This window comes from Erinaceus europaeus, chromosome 19 (genome assembly GCF_950295315.1).
Source record: "Erinaceus europaeus chromosome 19, mEriEur2.1, whole genome shotgun sequence".
Lineage (NCBI taxonomy): Eukaryota > Metazoa > Chordata > Mammalia > Eulipotyphla > Erinaceidae > Erinaceus > Erinaceus europaeus.
The window spans coordinates 22,895,573-22,920,055 of record NC_080180.1 but is presented as its reverse complement, the minus strand read 5'-3'; the positions used below and the strand labels follow the sequence as shown (position 1 = coordinate 22,920,055).

Below are 24,483 nucleotides of genomic sequence, written 5' to 3'. Positions count from 1 at the left end.
TAAGGGGATAAGGGGGAGGCACAGAACCATGAAGTGACAGCACTGTGTTGAACATGCCACGGTTGCCGCCAAGGCAGGGCAGCATTCGGCCGACCCAGCAGTACTTCTGGTTTGGCCACCAGCCCTATGACAGGTGTTTCAGTCCACCCATGCGATGGTTCTCAGATATTCCTGGTGCTCACTGCTACCAATCCCCTCTTGCTGGCCCTCAAAATATAGCCAAGTGTCTCTGGTTGTGACCAGTGAGCCACCTGAGAAAATGAACACCCACAGGAGCCCCCAGTGCTGGAGACAGCTGAGCACTGTCTGTCCCATACCCAATCTGGGACACTCGGGACGGAGCCTTGACTGGCCACCCCAGCTTTCCCAGCCTGGGGGCAGGGGGCGGGCAGGGAATCAGCCTGACTCAGGTCTCTGCAGTGAAAGCTTCCAGAAACAATGGACCATGCCACCTCTGGCAGGAACAGAGCAAGGGTTGTCAGCATCCCTGGCCCCAGTAACCGGCCTCGTGTTCCTGCAGGTCCCTCCATATCCAGAAGTGTTCCGGGACAGCCTGCACACCTACAAGTTAAACGAGCAAGACACGGATGTAAGAGCAGCACTCCTGCTGCCCCGGCCCCTCCAGCTCACCCCACCATCAGTCTCACTCACGCTGTTTCCTCCGTGGGGCCTCCCCTCCATACTGTCTCTGCTTCTGCCATCTCTTCACTTGTGTCCTTTCTTGCCACAGGAACAACATTCTGTCATCCTCTCTTCCCACATCCCTTCTTCTTGTCTCTGTTCTTCCCACTGAGCGTCAGGCCCTCTTGTCTGCTACTGAAGAAACAGATTTGTTGGGGGTTGGGTTGCTTTTTTTTTTTTTTTTCACCAGAGCACTACTCAGCTCTGGCTTATGGTATTATAGGAAATTGAACCTGGGACTTCAGAGCCTCAGGCACGAGAGTCTTTGCATAACCATTATGCTATGTACCCCTGCCCTGCCAGCCTGAGCTGTGTCCAGCACAGACTAGCCCCCAGTGATGGGAAGAAGGGGCCCCTGGCCCTGCTCTCAGGTCACATGGGCTTGTGGGGGTGGCAGAGGGGGGCTGGCTGCATATGATACCTCAACTGAACCCACAGTAATGAGCTACAGGAGACAGGTCCTAGAACAGTGTGGCCTAATCACTTGTAAGCTAGATCTTGATGAAAAGATTTGGCTGGAAAAGGAGCCAAAGGGGTACTTGATGCTGGCATGAATAGGGATGTGGATGCAGAAAAGCACCTGTCTTCCCACAAGAGAAGCTTGGCCTCCCCTGCTCCTCCCTGCTGCCCATGCCTGGTGGTGAATCTGCTCAGCAGGCCTGGGGGAGGCCAGGGCCAGACTTTGAAAGCCCCTGTGTCTACCATCCTGAGACCCCGCAAGGAGGAGGGGAGAATGGGTGGGATTGAGGAGGGGGTTACCTCCTTGATGGATTTTTTTAAGATTGTCTAGGCCGCCTGCCTTCCCTCCACACCCATACTCACCCAGGAAATGGGGCTCATCAACTCCTCACCCTCTGTATCCTGAGGGCCCCCAGGAGCAGGGCAGTGGGTACTCTCAGCCCTCTCCCTCTCCAGCCAGTGAATATACAGCTCCTCTCCCCCTCCCAGCCAGCCCTGCGGAGCCTCCAAGGTCAAAGTGGAGGCCCAGGGTTCCTCTGCAGGAGCAAGGAGGTGGTATCCAGAGGCCAGACCCTGGCAAGCCAGTTCCCAGTTCCCCTTCAAACCACGTCCTTCACCCACTTTTCTCTCCCTACCCTGGGCCCTCAGAAGCTGCTGGGCAAGTTGTGTGAGCAGAACAAGGTGGTGAGGGAACAGGACCGGCTGGTGCAGCAGCTCCGGGCCGAGAAGGTGAGAACCACAATGGGCAGGGCTGGCGTGGAGATGGTGTGGGCCCCTGTCCCCAGCCTCCACCTCCTGTGCTGCCTCCGTCAGGCCTTCCAGGGCGCTCCTGGGCCTTGCTCACTGTGGAGCCAGCCTCTCCAAGCTACCTGATACGCCCCTCCCCGACCCCGGCCCTGGCTGTGCTCTTGGGCTGCTCACTGCCCACCACCCCCCTGCCCCAGGAGAGCCTGGAGAGTGCCTTGATGGGGACCCACCAGGAGCTGGAGATGTTTGGGAGCCAGCCCGCCTACCCTGAGAAGCTGCTGCACAAGAAGGAATCACTGCAGAACCAGCTCATCAATATCCGTGTGGAACTCTCGCAGGCTACCACGGTAACCCGGCAGCAGGGGCCCCCAGTCGTCCCCCCCCCCCCCCCCCCCCGGCCCAGATTCTCCTGGGGCAAGAGCAGGGCATCCCTGCTGAGAGGGACCCAGACAGAGACCCAAACACAGCCTGGAAACTGCCTGCTGGGTCCACTGAGCCCACCCAGAAAACCCATCTCTGCCCTGCAGCCCCTCTGGCAGTCAGATTCAGTCAGGGTGGCACAGAGTCCAGGGCTGCTGGCTTCCTTGCCCACTGTGCCAGCTCTTCTGCCCACCTCCATCCTCACCCCCTGAAGAACCAAGGCACCAGCAAAAGTACTGCCACCCCTACTGCTTCCCAGCAGGCCCGGGGAAGATCCCTCTCTTGCAACCTGTGTGATAGCCCCCCACAAAAGGGGTCCAGCATCCACATCCCTGCTGCCAATCTGGGGAGAGCCAGAGGCTGTGGGTGATCATATATGCCTTTTGACCCATCCACACATCAGAAGAGCACTTCCTTCCTTCCTTCCTTCCTTCCTTCCTTCCTTCCTTCCTTCCTTCCTCTCTTTCTTCCTTCCTCTCTTTCCTCTCTGCATTAGATTGGGGGTGTTGCACCTCTTTTTCTTTTCTTTTCTTTTTAATATTTAGTTATTCCCATTTGTTGTCCTTATTGTTTTTATTGTAGTTATTATTGATGTTGTTGTTGTTGTTGTTGGACAGGACAGAGAGAAATGGAGAGAGGAGGGGAAGACAGGAGGAGAGAAAGAGAGACACCTGCAGACCTGCTTCTCCACTTGTGAAGCAACTCCCCTGCAGGTGGGGAGCCAAGGGCTCGAACCGGGATCCTTACACCGGTCCTTGCGCTTTGCGCCACATGCGCTTAACCCGCTGTGCTACTGCCCAACTTCCCGCTCTTTTTTCTTTTTAATTAACCAGAGCACTGCTTAGCTTTTGTTTATGGTGGTACCAGGGACCTCAGAGCCTCAGCCATCTAAGTATTTTGCATAACCATTATGCTGTCTCCCCAGTTTCTGTTGTACCTTTTTGTGGGGTTGGGGGTGAGGGGTGATTTCTGGGCTATTGTCTGACTTCCTCAGCCCTGTGCCCTGCCCCCCTCAGAGTTGCCAGTCCTAAGGTACCCGGGATCCCAGCCACAGCAGGGCCAGGATGAACTCTCTGGGTGGCTGCTGTCTCACTAAAGTGCCCCTGCAGGCCCTGGGAAACAGCACCCTGGAGTATGAGAACCTGGAAGCAGAGGTGTCAGCGCTGCACGAGGACCTCTGGGAGCAACTCAACTTGGACAATCAGGTGAGGAGGCCACCATGGATGTGTGTGTGTGTGTGTAGGGGGGGCGACTGTGTGCCTCCCCTGCCCTCTAGGCCCAAAGAAACCATAGTGGTTTTTTTCTTGCTCTAGAAGGTTCAGAGACAGGAGGAGGTGTAGGTCCTGGGACAAAAGAGAAGACTGAGGCACTGTAGCTAGATTCTAAGTCTTAGGGTGAAGTCTTATGGGGTTTTCCTTTGTTTTGTTTTTAATATTTTGAAAAATATTGTATTTTATTATCTTTATTTACTGAATAGAAACAGCCAGAAATCAAGAGGGAAATGGGGTGATAGAAGGGGAGAGAGACAGAGAGACATCTGCAACACTGCTTCACCACTTGAAGAGCTTTCCCTCCACGTGGGGACTGGGGGCTCAAACCTGAGTCCTTGAGCACTGTGACATGCACTCCACCAGGTGCGCCACCACCAGCCCCTGGCATTTTTCTTTAAATATTTATTTATTGATTTAGTTTGACAGGACCAAGATAAATTGGTACAAGAGGAGCTGCTAGACCACTACCCCAAAGACCCACCCTACGAGGGAAAGAGAGAGGCAGGCTAGGAGTGTGGATCGACCAGTCAGTGCCCATGTTCAGCAGGGAAGCAATTACAGAAGCCAGACCTTCCACCTTCTGCATCCCATTAATGACTTTGGGTCAATATTCCCAGAGGGATAAAGAATAGGAAAGCTATCATGGGAGGGGATGGGATACGGAGATCTGGTGGTGGGAATTGTGTGGAATTGTACCCCTGTTGTCCTATGGTTTTGTTAATGTCACCTTTTTCAAATAAATAATTTTTTTAAAAAAGAGGGGCTAGAGAGAGAGAGAGAGAGACACTCCTGCAGCACTTCTTCACCTTTTGTGAAGTGTCCCCCATTGGGACTGAAGGATTGAACCTGGGTACTTGTGCATACCAATGTGTGCACTTAGCCAGGTGTTCCACCACCCAGCCCCTTGGGCTTTCCTTTAGTTCCATATAATAATGGTTGAAACATGAGAGCTTTGGGTCAGACCTGGGGGGAGGGGTTGTGACTGGAAGGATTTAATAGATAAATACACATAGAAATATGTGATATATTTAAGCACAATGTGTATGTGTAGAAACAAATGCTGCGACTGTCAGTCTGCCCTATGGCATCACCAGGGGAGGCCATGTGGGTAACTCTGGTGGGGGGTTGGAGTGGCATTGGCTCTCTTCCCCAGTTTGGGTTAGAAACACTGTTCAGACAGAGCAAGGAGACTGGACATGTTGGCCTGAGGGTTCTCTTTCATTTCCTCCTCTGTGGTAGCTCTGCCCTGGCTCTGCCTCTTCCTCCCCTCCCCCCCACCCAATTTCTTCCCATTTTCTTCCTGGTAACAAAATTCACAGCCCCAGCCTTGCAGCTGGTGAAGTAGGTGAGGTGAGGGCCTTTGTGGTCCAGAGGTCCCCAGTACCCCTCACCCCATCTGGGGGCACTGCAGTCCAAGTTGCAGCCTTTGAAAAGAGATGCGTATACTGAGGGTAGTAGTATCCTTACCAGCAGGTGGTCTTGAACGTGGGTCGCTTTGTCTCTGGAGTTGGGATAACTGTGCCTTTACCCTTGAGCTGTGTAGTTGGCACACACAAAGCATCCGGTGTAGCACTGGCCCCTGGGAGCACGTGTGCACAGTCACCATGACTTTCAGAGAATGGACACTTTCTGAACATCCGCATGAGTGTCTGGGCTTGTGTCAGGTGTGGGTTTTCTAAAAAGGCCATCGGGATGGTAAGAAAATCTCCCATCCAAGTACTAACCAGGCCCGACCCTGCTTAGCTTCCGAGATCAGACGAGATCGGGCGTGTTCAGGGTGGTATGGATGTAGATGAAGGTAAGAAAATCTGATGGGTATTTATAGCAAGTTCACTCTGATCTCCTGGAGAGGTTCAGAGGGGCAGCTCCATGCTCTCCGGGTCCTGGGGTTTCTTGTTTACCTGCAAACCTCAACTGTAACAACAGGTCCCTTCTCTGTTTTATTGGCTCCAGAGAAACAGAAGCTGCTCAAGAGAAAGATGGCTGCAATGGAGGGCTGGAGGGTGTGTGTGTGTGTGTGTATGTGTGTGTGTGTGTGTACTTGAATACATACGCTTCCTGCCAACTGCTGATCCGAAGAGATTTGGGGAGAAGGCTGGCTGGGGTGCTTCTTGTCTGCCTCTTCCTCTGACCTGCTCTTGATCTTTCCAGAATGAGGCCCTCAGCCGGCAAATCCAGAAGGAGATCTGGAGAATCCAGGACGTGATGGAGGGGCTAAGGAAGAATAACCCATCCCGAGGCACAGACACAGCCAAGCACAGGGGTTGGTCTCCCCCCCCATCCCAGGCCCCTGGCTGCTGGTGTCTCTACCAGCTTACACCTCTCTGGAACCCTATGCTGTGCTCAGAGTCAGCCAGGGCTTTTCAGAGCTCCAGAATCTTCTCCTCTTAAAGGGAGACGGGACTCTCCCCCACCACACACACACATACACACACACACACACACACACACACACACACACACACACACTTCCCCTAATAGTCCAGACACACGGCTCAAAGATGCTGATACTCCCCAGAAAGATGAAAAGACACCTGGCCCTCTCTAGCCCTCATGCTCCCACGTAACCACAGACCACAGGGGTGTCCTCCTCACCCCTGGGGCCTCACGCTGGCTCCCTTTGAAGCCTCAGAGGCAACAGTGCCACTTCATCCATCATCTTGTCACTCCCATCATGCCTTTTGACAGCCAGCTTGGGACAAGTCCCCTGAGAAGACCCAGGTGGCCTCAAAACACTCAATCCTGCCATGTCCCTATGTCCTCCCCAATCTCTGTCACTGGGGAGCCCATCCATATACCCAGCCACTCCCCTACCCCACCCTCATCTCTTGCCCCTTCTGCTTCCCCCAAGGAGGACTTGGCCCCTCAGCCAGCTACAGCTCTAACAGCCCAGCTAGCCCGCTCAGCTCCGCCAGCCTCACCAGCCCCCTGAGCCCCTTTTCACTGGTGTCAGGCTCTCAGGGGTCCCCCACGAAGCCTGGGTCCAGTGAGGTAAGCTGAGAGTGCACTGTGGAAGGGGGCTGTGGGAGGGAGGGCTCAATCACCACCGGGGCCCAACTCTCCCCAGAGGCCTCCAGGCCTAGAGCAGGGGCTGCCTGAGGTGTTCCTGTCACATGCAGGGGAGGGAGTGGTGGCCTTCCCTCCAGATTTCTCCTTGGTCTCTTCTTATCTCTATTTGTCACTGCTGACCCCCTCTCAGGGAAGTCTCTTTCTGAACACCAGGATGGTTTGCAAAGACAGAAACATACATTGGGAATTTAGATTCCAGGCATGATGTTGATGATGGGCATGGGAAACAGATTCTCAAGTCAGTCATCCAGTCAGTCCGCATGTGTCGCTATGTGGACAAGGAATGATAAGAAGCTTCTAGAAGGACACCTGGGCACAAGATCCTTCCCTCAGCCCAGCATCCAGTGGAAATCAAGGCAGGGTCCTAGGAAATAACAGGCTTTGGGAATGCAATGGGGTCTTAGCATGCAGCCCCTGGGTTCAGGCTTTACTGCTTTGAGGTTTTCAGAGAGAGGCTGGAACTTAAACTGGGCCCCCAAGCACTGGGAGGGGTGGAGGAATGGGCACTGGAGTCAGGGTGGGAGAAATGGTAAAACAAAAGTAAGGGGTGGGTGTGTGCTGTGAGGGCAGAGCTGGGGCAAGAATCAGGTTGCATGGGGAGTGGTGCATAGTTGGGGGACAGCAGAGGCAGGCCTGGGAGGTGGAGCAGAGAGCTAGCTCTGGGTTGGAGCGCCACCCAGAGCAAGGGGGGAGTTTGGGTGCACCTCCCACCCCCCCACCCCCCACCCCCCGCCCCCCGCCATGTTGTCATCTCCCTCCCTCTAACACTATTCTCTCCTGCTCTCACAGCAGCTGCTCTCACTCCTCCTAATGCTCTGGCTTCTCTCTTTACCTCAGGAGCCCGGCCCACCAAGGCCTCCCCTCCCCAAAGCCTACGTCCCCCTGGAGTCTCCTCCTACTGTGCCTCCACTCCCTAGCGAGAGCCGCTTCTGGCCCTACCCCAACTCCCCTTCCTGGCACCGCAGTGGCGAGACAGCGAGGGGTCAGGTACCCAGCACCCTGGGGTCCTGGAGGGCAGGGGTGGAGGGGCTGGAACCCAGAGCTAGGAGAGCTATTTCCTGTCCCCTTATCAATGTCCCCACAGTTCTGTTTCTCCTGAGCCCTCTGCCCAGGCAGACTCTAGAATAAGGACAGGCATGGTTGAGACATTGAGAACCGAAGGCTTTTTCCCCCTTCTGTTCTCTCCGGATGATGAGAAACTGAGTGCCTGCCAGCCCTGAGGCCCTGGCTCCTGGCTGGTGATGTCCCACCACCTAGCAGTCTGCCCAGACAACAGAGATGAGTGATACCCGTTCCGCACCAACAACAGTGCCATCCCAGGCCCTCGGTGCCCTGGTCCAACTCACACCCAGCTCTCCCTGCTGCCTGTCTCCCTAGCCTGTGTCTTCTCTGGGGTGTTGCTTTGGGCCTTTTTCTTCCCTCCTCTGGCCTCTTAGCCACAATCCAGGAGAAATGTGCACTTAGGTCTGAAGAGGTTACATGGTGAGTAGGCGTGAGAGGTGTGAACAAGTGAAAGACACAGTCCCGCAGCCACAAAGGTCTGTGTGTCCCTCCATCTTGCTCAGAGAGGTGGGCAGGGTGGTCACAGCACCTCTGGCTCACTTAGCTATGGTGGAACTTTGCCACGCTTTCTGGCTGGTCTGGACCCCAAGCTCTGGCCCAAGTCTAGTCTTCTTTTTGCGCTGCCTTCACTGAGCTGGAAATTGTTGAGCTGCGCAGAGGGAGGAATGGTCAGCTGAGGCCTGAGCTCACTTCTGGTCTCATGATCCTGCCACCCCAGGAGCTGAGGCCTGGTGCCTACTGCCTCTGGGCTCCAGGCCCAGGGTTCACATGGCTCTTTGGCTGAGGTCCTATGTGGGATCCTCAGAAGACCCAGCCATGTAGCCTCTGGCCCCTCCTCCATCTGACTCACAGCAGGACTGTGTTCCTTGGCGCTGGCTGAGAGGGTGGGCTGTGTTGAGGGGAGGCCTTGGGTCCTCATTTCCCATGATGAACCCCCCTTTGACCTGCCTGAAGGTAGCATGCTGGGGCCTCCAGTGCTGTCCTGCCCTGACCTCTTCCCAGATAGCACAGTCTCTCTTGCTAGGTTTTTTTTTTTTTTTTTCAACTAGTGCAAAATAAAGAGACATCAATAGGGGCTAAATTCCCAATAACTATGCAGCTATCAGAGCCAGCTTCTCCTCATCTCCCCAGCAGAGCAAGAAAGACCCTCACCAGAGCTCACCCCTAGACACTTCCAGAGACATCAACCTTGTGTCCACCCGGCAGGAGATGGAGGCTGAGAAGCAGACAGCTCTCAACAAAGGTACTTCCTGCCCCGCCTTCTGTAAAGTAGGATTTGGGCCCAGAGAGGCACTCATGCATCCCCAGAAAGAGTGTGCCCCCACCGCAGGCTTTCATCTCATCAGCAGGGGACTTCTGAGAAGCAGGTCCCTTCCCCCTCCTTCCTGCTCCCTCAGGGAGCCCACTGGCTACTCTGTCTCCCTGCAGTTGGCATTGTGCCCCCTCGCACAAAGTCGCCCACAGATGAAGAAGGGACCCCATCCAGGGTGGTGAGGAGGACCACCAGTGGCCTCACCAATGGCCTTTCATCCCAGGTGAGTGCTCCTGCAGACTGTGGGTTGCTGCTTGGGCGAGATGGGGTGCCTGGACCTATAGGTCTCTGTCTGTCTGTCACAGTGGTCTATCACAGCAGCCAGGATACCAGGGGCTGGAGGAGGAAGGTGGGACAGTAAGACAGACAGAGGGCAACAGCCCCTGGAATAACAGTTCTCCCTCAGGGAGATGGACCAGGGGCCAAGGAGAAATGCACAATTAAGACACAAGATGCTTTAATGCAGCCATCGTCATGCACCAAAGGTGAAAGTCAAGTGCATCAGTCTTCAAATGGGCTGCTCCCAGGGCTGCCAGAAAGGCAACACATCACAGACCGGCTGACTTGAAGCTGGGCGTGGCTTACCCTAGGAATTGTAGAGGCCAGGACTTGGGAATCAAGGTGTCTGCAGGCATGGCCGAGGGTTCACTCCATGCCCCTCTCCCGGGTCACGCTGGTTGTCTCCATTATTTTCTGGCTTGTAGACACCACTCCAACCTCAGCCCCCACCTTCACATTAGCCTCTCTTATGCCTCTTCTTTTCTGTCACTTCTAGGGATGCCCATTACTGGTCTCTTACTAATGACACCCCAGTTCTGTAGGATTAGGTGCCCATGTGCTGGACCACTGGCACAGTGGACAATGCATCTGGTTCTGGGTCGGGAGATTCTAGGAGAGAGGTGCCCACAAGGGACACTGCCTGGAGATCATTAAATTTGTTACACCTGCAGAGACTATGTGTTTCAGTAAGGCTTTGTTCATGAGCAGTGAGGGTTAGTAGGACTTGGCCATTTCTTTGGGGGACCCCTCTATTCAACCCACTGGAGGCAGGCTTCCCAGGGAAGGGGTTAGGGACAGGTAGTCAGGTGGGGTGTAAGGCACCGGTCCAGCTCCCTTCTCCCTCTGCAGCAGGAGCGCCCCAAGAGCGCTGTGTTCCCTGGTGAGGGCAAGGTCAAGATGAGTGTGGAGGAGCAGATTGACCGCATGCGGCGGCACCAGAGCGGCTCCATGAAGGAGAAGCGGAGGAGCCTGCAGCTCCCGGCCAGCCCGGCCCCGGAACCCAGCCCCCGGCCCACCTACAAAGTGGTACAGTCCTCCCAGACACCCAGGGACATGGCCTGGCATCTGCCAACAATGCCTTCTCCAGAGGGGGGAGGTATTTAAGAGGGAGAGACTGGGAAGGACCCAGACTGAGCACCTGGGAGGGGGTACCTCCCACTGGTCAGAAGAGAGACTGCAACAAGTGTGCTCAAAGGAAAACTGTTGGTGGAAAGGAATGCTTGGTTCTTTCTGTTGAAAGAAATCCTACAAGATCCAGTTAATCGAGGATAGCAGGAAGCTCACTGTCCAGAAGTAGTCATTGCTGTGCATACCTGTTCCTAGAGTGCTTTCTCTCTCTCTCTCTCTCTTTTTTTTTTTTTTTCAAAATTTAAGTATTAATGAGTGGGATAGAAGGTAGAAAGAACCAGATAGCCGTCTGGTACCTGTGCTGCTGGGGATTGAACTCGTGACCTCATACTTGAGAGTCCAATGCCTTATCCGCTGCTCCACCTCCTGGACCACCCCAGAGCGTTTTCTGTGTATTTGCTCTGAGGTCGAAAGTGGAGCTCACTGTACCAGCTCATTATTGCATGAAAAGAGTACACCTCACAAGTTCCATGTACACTATCTCAATGAACTCTTTTCATTTTTAATATTTATTTTAATGAGAGAGAAAGAGATACAGAAGGGAGAGGAGGGAGAGAGAAAGAGACCAGAGCACTGCTCAGCTCCGGCTTTGGCGGTGCTGGGATTGAACTTGGGACTTCAGAGCCTCAGGCATGAAAGTCCTTTGCATCACCATTATGCTGCTTCCACTGCCCTATTTAACTCTTTCAACAATGTAGGGTTAAGAGGTGTTAGTTTTTTTGTTGTTGTTGCTGCTGGGGCATCACTGCCCAAAACCAACTTAGAAACAGAGAGCCATGGAGGGAGAGAGAAAAAGAGAGAGAGAGAGAGAGAGTCAGTCTACAGCACCAAAACTTCTCCCAGGGCCATGCTACTTCCATGTGCTGTGCTGGGGGGCTAGAACCTGGGACGTGCACATGGCAAAGCAAGCTCCTCCTGGTGAGTCCCAAAGTAGAAGTTCTTAGGGATAGGGAAGTAAAGTCACAAGAAACTAAGGATTTCTTGGGCTGCACATCTGTTCCATGCAGAGCTGGATTTTGAGACATCTGCACAATTTCTCTTCCTACTGTGTTTAAAAAATAGAGGAAAATGGGGTCAGATGGTAGCCTACTTGGTAAGGCACACCCATTATCATGAACCAGGACCCAGGTTCAAGCCCCAGGTCACCACCTGCAGGGGTAGGGGAGCTTCACAAGCCACTGGTGAAGCAGGACTGCTGGTGCCTCTCTTCCTCTCTCCTTCTCTATCTCCTGCTTTCCTCTCAGTTTCTCTCTATCAAAAAAATAAATAAATAAAATTGAAAAATAATTTTGAAAGACACCAGAAAAAAAAAAGAATAATTCAGACTCGTGCATCCTGTCCATCCAGCAGTTGCTATCCCAGTTGGTGGGCTGAATACTTACAATGTGGAACAATAAGAGGTTGATTTAAGGGGCTCTGGCAGTGGTGCACTGAGTTAAGCGCACATAGTGCGAAGCTCAAGGACCCACTCAAAGATCCCAGTTCGAGCCCCCGGCTTCCCACCTGTAGAGCGGTGGCTTCATAATTGATGAAGCAGGTCTGCAGATGTCTGTCTTTTCCCCTCTCTATCTTCCCCTCCTCTCTCAATTTCTCTCTGTCCTATCCGATAAAGTGAGAAGAAGAAGAAGAAGAAGAAGAAGAAGAAGAAGAGGAGGAGGAGGAGGAGGAGGAGGAGGAGGAGGGCGAGGAGGAGGAGGAAGAGGAGGAGGAAGAGGAGGAAGGGGAAGGGCAAGGGGAAGGAGAAGGAGAAGGAGAAGGAGAAGGAGAAGGAGAAGAAGAAAAAGGCCACCAGGAGCAGTGGAATCATAGTGCAGGAGGCACTAAGCCCCAGCAATAGCATTGGAGGCAAAAAAAAAAGGGGGAGGTAGTGAGATTAATTTAACTGCCCCTGGTGCAGGGCATAGAATTGGAGATTGGGGCACAACAGGAAGTGGGGGGTGGCAGACAGTGATGTGATTTTTTTGGCCTCTGGGCCCCCCAGCTTTGCAGGTAGACAGGAGCAGTGAGAAGCAGGGCAGGAGGATCTGCTGTGCAAAGTGTGTGTATGGGGGGAGGGTTTCTGGGCAGTGGGGTGTCCGCAGGGACAGCCTGGAGATGCTGCTGGCAGCAGGGCAGAGCCCCCCCCAATATCACCATGGTGCCATCCCCCCAGGTGCGCCGCCACCGCAGCATCCATGAGGTGGACATCTGCAACCTGGAGGCAGCGCTGCGGGCAGAGGATCCTGGCGGGCAGACTTATGAGACGCCACGGGAGGAGATCGCACGACTACGCAAGATGGAGCTGGAGCCGCAGCACTACGATGTGGACATCCACAGGGAGGTGAGCAGAGGGCTGGGGGAGGGGTTCGGGGGAGCCCAAGAGGGCAGCAGAGGAGTGACCTGGTCTCCCCCGACAGCTCTCCACACCAGACAAAGTCCTCATCCCTGAGCGGTACATCGACTTGGAGCCGGACACACCCCTGAGCCCAGAGGAGTTGAAGGAGAAGCAGAAGAAGGTGGAACGCATCAAGACACTCATTGCCAAGTCCAGGTAACCAGGGGGACCTTCCGGGGCCTCTGTCCACCTGGCACCTGGGACACCTGGGACACCTGGGACACCTGGGACCCTGTGTCACTGGGGGCCCTGAGCCTCCCCAGCAAACACAAGTGGAGGCAGTGGCTTGAGGCCACGGAGCTGGCCCAGGCATGTGACAGGGACAGAGATGCTGCCAGTGGGTCCCAAAAGACCCCTCGTTCACACACGTGCCAGCCTGAAGACAGGACTACCGGGCATCCCTCTGGTGACTTCTTTTTCCCTTCAAGGTTTCCCAAGGCATTCACTTGGAACTTCTTATTCAGAGACATCGTGGGTCAGGGTCCCAAGGTGTCTTTTGCCAGGGTCTTGCTCACCCCAGGGGCCAGCCTTGCCAGGAACCAGAGCCCGCACAGTCACAGGTCCCTGGCCTCCCTGCCAGCCTCCATTCACAGGCCCCCATAAGCCAATCAGACCGTCCTGTACCCCCACCCCATGTCTGTGTGTCTGTGCCTCTTCAGCATGCAGAACGTGGTGCCCATCGGCGAGGGGGACCTTGTGGACGTGCCCCAGGACTCAGAGAGCCAGCTGCAGGAGCAGGAGAAGCGGATTGAAATCTCCTGTGCCCTGGCGACCGAGGCCTCCCGCCGGGGCCGCATGCTGTCCGGTGAGAGGGGCTGGGCCTCGCTCTGCCAGGGAGGCCGGCTGGCTAGTGCAGGGGAGGAGGCTGCCAGGGTACCAGGGACAGAGCTCAGGGGTCAGGCCCGGAGGTCAGGATGAGTACCGAGGACCAGGGACAGTGTGTCACACAGGGAACAGGGGGTTAGAGGTGCTGACACCCAGGAACCTTGAGTCTTCACGTCTTGACAAGGAGCCAGGCCAGGGGGAAGCTGAGAAGAAAGGTGATAACTTGATTGGGGAAGGTCTGAAAGATAGCTCACCTGAACAGTGTGCTGCTTTGCCATGCTTGGCAGTCAAGTTCAAGCCCAGCCCCACCGCACTGGAGGAAGCTACAGTGCTGTGGTGTCTTTCCTTCTCTCCCTCTGTCTCCGTCACTCTCTTTATACCTGAAAAGTCAGCTCAGAGCAGTGAAGGTCAAACAATAACAAAATAAATACGTAAGTAAGTCCTTCTCTGGTTGTATACAGGACCAGGCCTTCCAGGGGAGCCTTTCACACATACCCCCCCCACCACCACCACTCCACACTTGCTGCGGGCAAGTTGGAAGAATCAAAGAGCAAGAATCACCTCCCTTTGCCACTGACCCAAACCCATTCTTCCAATAAGAAGGGTACAAGAAGCAGGTGCCCCACCCACTGAGGCTAGCGGGGTCCCAAATACACAAGGAGGCTGAGGTCAGCAGAGTGAACCTCTCCTCCACCTGACCTATCACCCTGGAGTAGAGAGGGATGTGATGGGAGGGATGAGATGAATGGGAAAGGAAGGGTAGAAGGGATTTTTGTATGAGTGAAAGGGCAAAGGGGGGGGGTGGGAGAACACGAGTCCCGGGAAATGGGATGTTCTCTCTTCCTCAAGACTGAGGGGGTCAGGGTGGGGAGGGGATGTGAGAGGACAGTCTTCAAGGCCAGTCAGCAGGGATTGCCTCAGCAAGTGGCGGACTGGTGACAGCTTCGGGAGAGGGGCATTTTTTTGAAGTCTGGGAAGTCAAGTGACGGAAAGGAGCTCAGGGAGGGACTGTGGCTTATGTCAGGGATTCAGGATGCTCCTTGCTGAGGCTCCGAGGAACTCCAATGAGATGGGACAGTCCTGGCAACACTGCAGGGATGGGACTGTGGGCAGCACTGTACCCAGCACAGCACCGAGCACTCAGAGTGCTCAGTGATGAGGCACTGTATTCCTGTGGCAGTGCCAGGCATGACAGTAATAGCACTAGCTAGGAAATAGAAGCCTCTGTGGCTTTTCTCCTTTAGATATACTGGGTTGTTAGAAAAGTCATGATGCATTTTTGCATAGGAAAGCACATCGTGACTTTTTCTGACAGCCCAGCAGACATTTTAGAAACCGGAGAGTTTTCAGAGATGGCAGGTGGGGAGGGGTGTTCTGCAGGCAGGGAGGGTGAGGCAGACATTGGGATGGGCGCCCAGGGAGGTATTTCAGAGAGAGAGAGAGAGAGAGAGAGAGAGAGAGAGAGTGTGTGTTGTCAGTTGAGTCACTGATGAGGGTGAGAGAAGGGAGGGTCTTCAGAGGGTCCTATCCTGCAGCCTAGCAGTGGCAGAACCAGCTTGACCATAAGGAAGCTTCTGTCAAGTGTCCTGTCCCCACAGTGTCTCTTGCTCCCCACCTGCAGGGGGGACTCTTAAGGAGAGGTGAAGCAAGTCTGTAGGTGTCTTTTTCCCCTATCTCCTTTCTCTTTGTTCTGCAGCATGAACTTGAACCTTTCTGAGCTCAGATTCCACATGATCTGGGCAAAAGGCAACTTTCTGTCTTTAAAAAAAAATTTTTTTTTGATATTTATTTATTTGCTTTTGTTGCCCTTGTTTTTGTTGTTGTTGTTGTTGATGTCGTTGTTGGATAGGACAGGAAGAAATGGAGAGAGGAATGGAAGACAGAGAGAAGGAGAGAAAGATAGACACCTGCAGACCTGCTTCACTGCCTGTGAAGCGACTCCCCTGCAGGTGGGGAGCCAGTGGTTCAAACTGGGATCCTTATACTAGTCCTTGCACTTTGCACTATGTGCGCTTAACCCACTATGCTACCGCCCGACTCCCCTGCCTTTTTATTTTTAACAGACTCTTTATTTCATCTCATATTATCATTACTATCACTATTGTTAGTATTTTCACCAGAGCAGTGCTAAGCTCTGGTTTATGAAGGTACTGGAAATTGAACCCGGACCTTTGGTGCTTCTGCCATGAAAGACTTTTTGGCCACCATTATGCTGTCTCCTAGCCCAGCTTCCTAGCTGAGGGCAAGAGCATACGGCACTGCTCTAAAAACTTCCCTCTGTCCTTGCCCCAGCTCCTGGCTGTCTCCACTCAGTTCTCCATGGAAACAGTCCACTCCAGCCTCTCAGCTTTCTCTCCCCCTTGATCTACATAGCTAATGTTTCAAGCAAGGCCTGGTTGTCCAAAGCTAATGGTCACCTTGCTTTTGCCAAACCCCTAACTGTTTAAAAAATGACTGTGGAAAAGCCAGACCTCAGACTTAGCCCCTGTATGAGGCTCTGTGGGCACAGCAGGACTAACTGTCCTGAGACTGTGCTGGGCACAGGTCAAGAGGACAGGGCCGCAGGCACAGGAGGCAGAGTTAGTGCCTGAGTATGGTTACATGGCGTGGCTGGTTTGGCTGGTGGTGGGTCTGTGGTGTATGTCAGTGCCCTGGTGTGTGCAGACTCACAGCTATGGACAGATGTGTGCTGTCAGCGCAGGGCCTGCATGGAGTGATGTTTGTGAGCTCACAGGTTGTGTGTGAGTCTCCAGTATGTGACAAGAGGGAGACACTACTGGAGTCGGTGTGTATATGCAGGTGTGTGTGCAGCGAACCTGCAGTGATGTGTGGAGACCCTCTGTTGATGTGCCCTTGGGTGGCGGTGGGCGGTTAAGCTGCCGGAGTGGAGAAGCATGTGGGTGCAGGGGTGCAGCATGTGGGCGGAGGCGGCAGTTACAGTAAACAACATTTCCATGTGGTCGGCTCTGCTGTGTGTGGCATAGTGTGTGGGGCGTGGTGCACTGCAGTCTCTGTGAACATTGTTCGCGTGCGGCACAGGCAGAGCACGGCCTCATGACTGTGAGTCTGCGTGACTGATCACTTCCACATGCAGACGTGGTAGTGCTGTGAACACACAACAGTGAGGTCCTGTCTGTCTGATACCAAAAAGCTGCTGCACATGTAAATTGTAAATGTTTCGATGGAGCTATTCCTGATACGCCTTAAGGATGCCTCTCCTTTCTTGAAGAGCTTATATTTCTTGCCCTTGTTCACTTAGCATCACTCTCCACATTCCTTGCTCACTGCCTTCTTAGGTATAAGACCCACCTGGAAATTCTCCCATCCTGTTACACTGTGGAGCTGTGTGTCTGCTTTTTACAAAAGAGGTTTCTGTCTCCAGTTGTGTGTGGTGTCAGCCTATCTCTCCCTCCTCTGATTTTCCTGCTTCTAATTCCCCAGCAAGCCACATCTGTTAGACTCCAAGGATAAAGCATGTACCTGTGCATGGTAACATCCATTTGGCTCTCTTAGGATATTTTCTTGTTTGGAGTTTTGTTTGGTTGTTTGTTTGTTTGTCTTGGTTTCCTGACTGTTTTAGAGGATGAACTTTTCCAGATAACTAACTCCCATTGGTCTGTGATCCAGAAACGTGTGTTTCGTGAGCACTTGAGAGAATGCACTGCGTGTGAGGCCTCAGTGTGTTGGCTCAGGCAGAAGGGCACGGATCTGAGTGGTGTGCGCTGAGCGCCAGCTGCCCGGGAGAGAGAGCTCTACGCTGTGCGTGGGCAGACAACCCTTCCTGTTTATGGAGAGAGTTGGGCCTAGGTGCATATGTGGGTGTCTGTATTTTGTACAGAGCACAGGAAGGTGATGAGGTCCAGGGCTAGGGTAGGGAGTGAGAGGCTGGAGGTTCAATGCCAGGACCCCTCTCTTGGTAGAAACCCAGGACGACCTTGACTGAGGTCTGCTTCTCTGCACCCTCCAGGGTTCCCAAAGGTCTGGGGATGGCAGACTCATTTCTTTCTTTCTTTCTTTCTTTCTTTCTTTCTTTCTTTCTTTCTTTCTTTCTTTCTTTTTTTTTTCTTTCAATTTTTTGTTTATAAAAAGGAAGCATTGACTAAACCATAGGATAAGAGGGGTACAACTTCGCACAATTCCCACCACCAGAACTCTGTATCCCATCCCCTCCCCTGATAGCTTTCCTATTCTTTATCCCTCTGGGAGTATGGACCCAAGGTCATTGTGGGGTACAGAAGGTGGAAGGTCTGACTTCTGTAATTGCTTCCCCGCTGAACATGGGCGTTGACAGGTCGATCCATACTTCCAGCCTGCCTCTCTCTTTCCTTAGTGAGGAAGGGCTCTGGGGAAGCAGAGCTCCAGGATTGGTGGGGTTGTCTGTCCAGGGAAGTCTGGTTGGTGTCATGCTGGCATCTGGAACCTGGTAGTTGAAAAGAGAGTTAACATACAAAGCCAAACAAACTGTTGACCAGGCAGACTCATTTCTGATCATACGACTCCCCATTCTCCTTGGCCTTCTGTGCTGTTCCCGACATGCATAATGATAATAGAGTAAAATCTCATCAATCCGGATGCCACCGCTCTACTCCTTGGAATGATTTGTTTGGGCTGGATTGAAATTTATGTCTACTGGCTTTGATGGAAAGGGGGCCCCAACTGATACTGGGGTATCTTGTGTGTTTATGAAGCCCTCAAATGTGTGTGAGTCAGCAGAGCTCACTCCGAGGCTGCCAGAAGCCTCCTATTCACAGAATGAACACAGCGGCGGTGATCTCATCACTTTGATGGGTCATGAATTGGGGACTGATGGTTCGGATTAGTGTGATTTTATTGCGGATGAGTCATTGTCACTAGCCATGTTGCTGGAGAGAAGGTCTCTCCACAGCAGTATGGAGGGGAGTGGGTCTCCGCAGCCTGCTGTAGGGAAGGCGGCCTGTGGCCCCTGAGAACTGGCCTTCACCCAGTCACCCTGCCCCTCAGCAGGGCCTGGCTCAACCCGGTCGCTTCTGGGCATCCTTTGCTCTCTGCCTTGGCACCCTGGGAACCAGGCCAGCTTTACCTCAGCTTGAGCGTGGTGCCAAGCTCTCCTCTGCTTGCCTCCCTGCCCCGCTCTGGGTGCCTGACCTCCTCGCCCCCCATTCACTCCCCTGTTCATTTCTGTTTCCAGTGCAATGTGCCACCCCAAGCCCTCCCACCTCCCCTGCTTCCCCGACTCCACCAGCCAACCCCCTCTCGTCTGAGCCCCCGCGGGGCACCGACAGCAGCCATGCCGTGGGGGTCTGAGCACTGACGTAAGCATCTTTCTATGGTATTTCATCTACCCAGGAAGCAGAGACCCCCTGCCTTCCCCTGTCTGTTGAGCCACTGGTGCCCCCTCCCATCCAGCATCGCTTCTCCTCAGTCCAAGCTTGTGCCCCCTCCCCCATCCATCGCTTGAGTGACCAGCCTTCCTGTGTCCCCCACATGGTGGGGCTGTGTCACCTGGCAGGCTGCTTCTTGGGCCTCAGTGCCAATGGCTTTGCTGTCCCAGAAGCAATGCAGGAACAGAGCTGCGACCTCCCCTGTTTCTGGCAGGGAGGAACGGCCTGACTCCCCAGCCTGTACCTCCTGCCCACCCACAAGCCTCCCTCTGTTGAGTTCCATGACGGGAAGCCCCAGAAGCCATTTCTCTCCCACACACACCCTCAGATCCAACTGTCAAGTGTAATAATGACCTTGGGCAACCAAAGCCAAGGCCACATTCTTCCTGCCTGCCCAGTACATGCCCCCCACTGTCAGGGCACTTCTGCTGCAGGCCCCCATTTCTCAGGGCTGAGGGCTGGGTGGGTTTCCACAAGGTTTTTCCACCCCAGGTTGCTTGGTGGGAGTCTTGGCTCTGGGCAGCCCATCTCTCACTTGTGTCTCTTTTCTGCAGTGCAAGCACTGGCTGAGGCCAAAGCTGGGAATCTCCAGAGAGCCACGTTCTGAAGCCCTGCTCTGCCCACCTGAGGCCTCGGCACCCCACCCTGGCCCCCTCTGCCCACCCGGCACCTCTACAGGAAGGCCACAGGGAGCCAGGCTGGGGGCAGGAGGAATGCAGGCGCCTCAGTGACCACATCCAGGACTCGGAGGCCCTCACTGCACAGACGGCTGTCCCAGCCCCTGGGGTGGCAGATGGGAGTGCCATCCTGCGTTAACACCCACACCATGAGGGTGAGGTCTGGGACCAGAATATCCCCAGATGGAGAAGCTGCACTGATGGGGAGCTCACCTGGGCCCTCTGGGGCTAGGACCAGAGGCACCTTTTGGGGCCCCTTTTGACATGGAAGACAGAGCCTGCCACCATCCTGGCCCCTGCACCCCCACTGCTGCCCCAGCTGTGCAGGGCCTGGGCACATCTCCGCCTGTGAGGCCCAGGGCAGACTGGCCACCCTGCTTGAGCCAAAGACAAGACGATTGCGGGGGTGGGGGTGGGGGGTGGGGTAGGGAGGAGGACAGAGAGCAGCCCTGGCTGTGATGGGGGGCAGCAGGTTCGTGTGGTGTCTGAGGCAGGTCGAGGAGGGCAGTGGAAAGGAGGGGAGAGAATGGAAGGGGCAGGAGGTAGGAGGGCAGGTCAGCAAGTGAGAGGAGGAGGAGGAAGAGGAGGAGGAGGAGGGGGAGGGGATGGAGGAGGAGGAGGAGATGGGAACAGTGGAAAGGGCTGGTTTCCAGGAGGAGCATCTAGTCAGTGGAACTCCAGGACAGACCATCAGCTCTGTACCCCCACACCTCCGCCCTGCAGGAGAGCATGCCGGGAAGGGCATGGAGGAGTGGGGAGAGGGGCTGATGGGACTGTCTGAGAGAGGACTCCTTAAGGGCTGCCTCAGGGGCTCAGGGGCAGAGAAGGACCAACTTATGTAGGATATGGTCGGCCCTCAGGCCTCTCAGATTGCCTACACAACAAGTACCTGTCCCCCTGAATGTGCTGTGGGCCAGCTGGGAAAGAGCGCGTGTGGCCTTGGTCTGGGGTCCAGAGTCAAGAGCCCCACCCTGCATCCTGGGCACCCCAGATGGGAAGCAGCTGAGCCACCCTGCCAGTGGGGGTCAGTGGGAGGGAGACAGAAGCCAAGCCAACTCTTCCCCCGTCCACCCAGCCTGAGATGAATGTAGCCAGAGAGGAGGAAGGAGAGACCAAGGCTCAAACACGTGGCCCTCACCTTCTCTGCTGCTGCCCCAGCTTGCTGTGACCCCAGGAAGAGCTACTTTACCTTCCACCAAGTCTCCACTCCTTCCCGGCTGGGAAAGCGACCGGTTCATATGCGAGTAAAGATGACAATTCCTTTACAGAGTATTTCTTGAGCACCTTTTATGTGCCGAGCACTGTTCTAGGTGCTTAGCATATTCTCTTGCTTCCAAGGGGCCCAGACTTGGGGGGAAGGGGTGCTCACCTCACTTCCAGCAGGTTTTTATTATTATTTCTTTTCTAGCGGGTTTTTTTTTTAAAATGTGGTCCTTGGTTACATTCCCCATCTTTAGCACAGCTCAACCCCCACCCCCAATCTGTCCTTTTTCCCCCCATGGACTGGCAGTGAGATTCACTCCCTGGGGACCCCCTCTCCTGGTCTCCCCAACCTTTTCCCCAGAAACAGATTCTCCAGGGCCTTCCCTTCCCGTCCTTCCTTTCCTTTTTGTCGATAACATTTATAGAAACACACATCCGACACCAAGCAGTGCTGTTGGCCCCATGCTTCCCCACCTGTTTCATAAAGCTGGCTCTTTATGTTGCATTACATGCCTTAATATATATTTTATGGTTATTACGCAAATTGCAGATGTCTGCATCATATATGTATTTCTTTGGGTGTCTGATCCTTGCCTAGCACTCCTGCTTAGGCCCCTTTCCTCTCCTCCCCTCCTTTTTCTGCTAACCTTTGCATGCTGTGGCCATACCTCCCCCACCGATGCCTTTTGATCCAAAGAAGGAGTGAGGGAAGACTTATTTTAAGACAAAGCTATTTTACGTCTTTGTTATACAAGCGCATCTATTTTCGCAGAGTGCAATGTCTGAGTGAAATTGGCAAGTGATAGGAGGAGAGTGGGCTGGGCGACTGCCTCTAGAACCCAGCCCTACCCCCTGCATCCTCCCCACCCCAAAGCTGCCTGCCTTCCTCCCACACCCCAGCCTAGAGCTCACTCCGAGAGCACCCTGCCTGCACACACCTTTTTCTTGAAAGTTTTGGTCTGGGGTTTAATTACACTGTCAGCTGGGATGACCACCCCCCCCCCCAGGATCACTGGCTCTGAATCCTCTTGCAGGAAATGCTTACAGTTGTATGCCCCAAGGGACACCCCTGCAGGCACCCCATCCCCACCCAGCTGTGCCCCTGGGGACGGACCACTTCTGGTCGCCACTGGCCTGGCAGGGCAGACAGTCTCCACTATCCGTGTGCTCCTTGCTGGCCCCTGGATTTGGTGCAAAGGCCAAAACAAGAAGTTTGGGGGATCGCACACCCTTCAGCACAGACGCAGTGGAGTTCTTGGCCTTCCCACTCCTTGACTCTTGATCCCTCTGCTCTGGGTCCCCTCAGTGGCACCTGTCTTCCTCCACAGCTTTCTGGGGGGCAGGGTGGGGGAAGCTGTTGCTAAGGCACCACAGTCTGGCATCCACACTAAGAAGTCAGCTTCTGGGCTGAGAAGGGTCCCTGGGACAGTGTGACACCCCAGCCTTCTCCAAGAGCTCCCAGGACTCTCCATCCAGCAGGCTGCCACCCCGCCCCCCAACTAGCCAGCTCAGCCTCATCTCCCAACAGCTTCTTCACCCAGAGTGGGCACAGGTTTGGGTAGAATGGAAATCTTTTGTCCAGACCTGGAATCTAGGACATGGGAGTCCAGGGCAGCAATCCTGGCCAGTACTAGATGCCAGGCCTCCCAGCTCTGGCTTTCACCTGTACTGGTGCATCTTGCTGTGAATGAATGGGGCCTGGGTGGAGGTGACCCAGGGTGGACTAACCCCAGCCTCCCCCCTCCTCCCCCCTCCTGTGGGGGATGGCTTCAGTTGCTAATGGAGACTATCCCAATAGCACATCACTTCTCCATCAGTAACCACCAGGTTGAAGGAAAACGCTGCTGCTGTCACTTTAAAGATTGCCTGTGGTTGTCAGCCGTGCACACCTGCCTGGGTGAAGGCATATTTTAGGAGGCAGGGCTGACCACAGCAAGATGCAATCAGTTCCTTTCCCAGTTAGCCTCCTCCCTCCCCCAACCTGGCAGCTCTTAAAACTAAGAAAAAATACTAAATATATAAATATATATCTATTTATGCACATACTGGGGCCAAGTTGATTTAGTATTAGACAATAAACCTTACAAGCAAGTCTATGATCTCAGCATCTTTAGTATAAAGTGACCTTAGGAGAAGAGGTAAAGTATGACCAGCAGAGGGCGTCCGTGTCCGTCTCCCGCCCTAGCCGGGTCTAGCCTGAGCACCTTTGTAGCCAATGAGCCCCGCCCGAGGAGGAGCATCCTGACCGATAGGCGGCGCTCGATTCCCGCTCTCTCGGCAGCGTTCTTTTTAGCTGTAGTTACTGAAGATCCCCAGTGAGCTCTGCATTTGTATCTTGGAAGTTTGTATAAACCCGATGCAGGAAATAAAAATAAACGATTTGTACAAGTGGCGTCTGTCTCGCATTCTGTGTGCAAGTCAGCCTGTGGCTGTTTGAGGGCTTAACGGGCAAGGGCCTGGGGTCCGGCCTTTTTTCGGCTGGGAGTAAAGCTGCACCCCCCCCCCATCCAATCTCCCTCCACACCTGCCAGAGAGCGATGCCCTCCAGCAGCCCCAGACCTAGGCTTGTTCTGAGGTCCCCTGGGGTCGGTGTATCAGATGCTTCCGGCCTTGGAAACTTCCTCTTGGTTTGTCTCTGAGACCTCTGTTAGGACTGGAGTAAAAGAAAATTATGTTCTGGGGAAGATAGCATAATGGTTACGCAAAAAGTGTCTGTGGCACCAAGGGTCCCAGGTTCGACTCCCAGAACCAGAATTCTATTCTCTTTTTTTTCTCTCTCTCTCTCTTCCTTCCTTCCTTCCTTCCTTCCTTCCTTCCTTCCTTCCTTTCTCCCTTTCTTTTTCTTTCCTCTGATAGAGACAGAGAAAATTATGTCCCAGTCTTTCTTGATTGTTATACAATGTTCTGTCTTTCTGCTTTAGAGTGTATATGGAGGGGGGAGGGATGCATATCGAAAGGTCACCCATATCCTTTATATATATATATTACCAGAGCACTGCTCAACTCTGGCTTATGGTGGTGTAGAGGATCGAACCTGGGACTTCAGAACCTCAGGCATGGAAGTCTTTTTGCAGAATCATTATGCCATCTCCCCAGCCCTATTATTCACCTCTTGCCCCAGTTCCCTTGCTTTATTTCAGCAGACAGTGGTTGTCAGACTTTTAAAAAATATTTTATTTCATTTATTTTAATGAGAGAGAGACCAGAGCACTGCTCGGCTCTGGCTTATGGTGGTTCTGGGGATTAAACCTGGGACCTCAGAGCCTCAAATATGGAAATATTTTTGCAGAACCATAATACTGTCTCCTGACTTTACCTCTCTCCATGTGTGAGTGACTGGTTTTTACTTCACACATCAGTCCTCCTTCCTCAAGGACTGATAGAGTGTGTGCTCCTACTTTTCAAACAGATAAGAGTTCTATACTTTGGGGTGTTATAACACCCTGGCAGAGATATAAACCCCCGATGTCCTCTGTGAACTTGGGGAGAGCTAGGGTCAGATGCAGGTTTCTTTATGACAGTGGAAGCAACCTTGGGGAACTTGTCAATTTCCAGGGCAAATGTAAAGGTGAGCTGTGCCAGCAATCAAAGCTGGTATTCACCCCCAAGGATAAAG

The 24,483-nt window shown here is 53.8% G+C and overlaps 1 protein-coding gene across 22 annotated transcripts in view; it reads left to right on the top strand.

Annotated features, from left to right (window-relative positions):
* The window catches only part of PLEKHA6 (pleckstrin homology domain containing A6), a 166,331-nt gene extending 145,402 nt beyond the window's left edge, over positions 1–20,929 (top strand). For 15 of the 22 annotated variants that reach the window (XM_060178639.1, XM_060178641.1, XM_060178640.1 and 12 more), the window contains 15 exons: positions 521–589; positions 1,789–1,869; positions 2,085–2,234; positions 3,417–3,512; positions 5,730–5,841; positions 6,430–6,569; positions 7,485–7,634; positions 8,841–8,952; positions 9,138–9,244; positions 10,150–10,326; positions 12,581–12,748; positions 12,825–12,958; positions 13,462–13,607; positions 18,795–18,918; positions 19,542–20,929. In XM_060178639.1, coding sequence (XP_060034622.1) covers positions 521–589; positions 1,789–1,869; positions 2,085–2,234; positions 3,417–3,512; positions 5,730–5,841; positions 6,430–6,569; positions 7,485–7,634; positions 8,841–8,952; positions 9,138–9,244; positions 10,150–10,326; positions 12,581–12,748; positions 12,825–12,958; positions 13,462–13,607; positions 18,795–18,910 — 1,758 coding nt within the window. In that variant the 3' untranslated portion in view covers positions 18,911–18,918; positions 19,542–20,929. The remainder of the gene's footprint in view (positions 1–520; positions 590–1,788; positions 1,870–2,084; positions 2,235–3,416; positions 3,513–5,729; positions 5,842–6,429; positions 6,570–7,484; positions 7,635–8,840; positions 8,953–9,137; positions 9,245–10,149; positions 10,327–12,580; positions 12,749–12,824; positions 12,959–13,461; positions 13,608–18,794; positions 18,919–19,541) is intronic. The other 7 variants (XM_060178637.1, XM_060178658.1, XM_060178638.1 and 4 more) reach the window with 6 other exon arrangements.
* Positions 20,930–24,483: the final 3,554 nt, after the last annotated feature.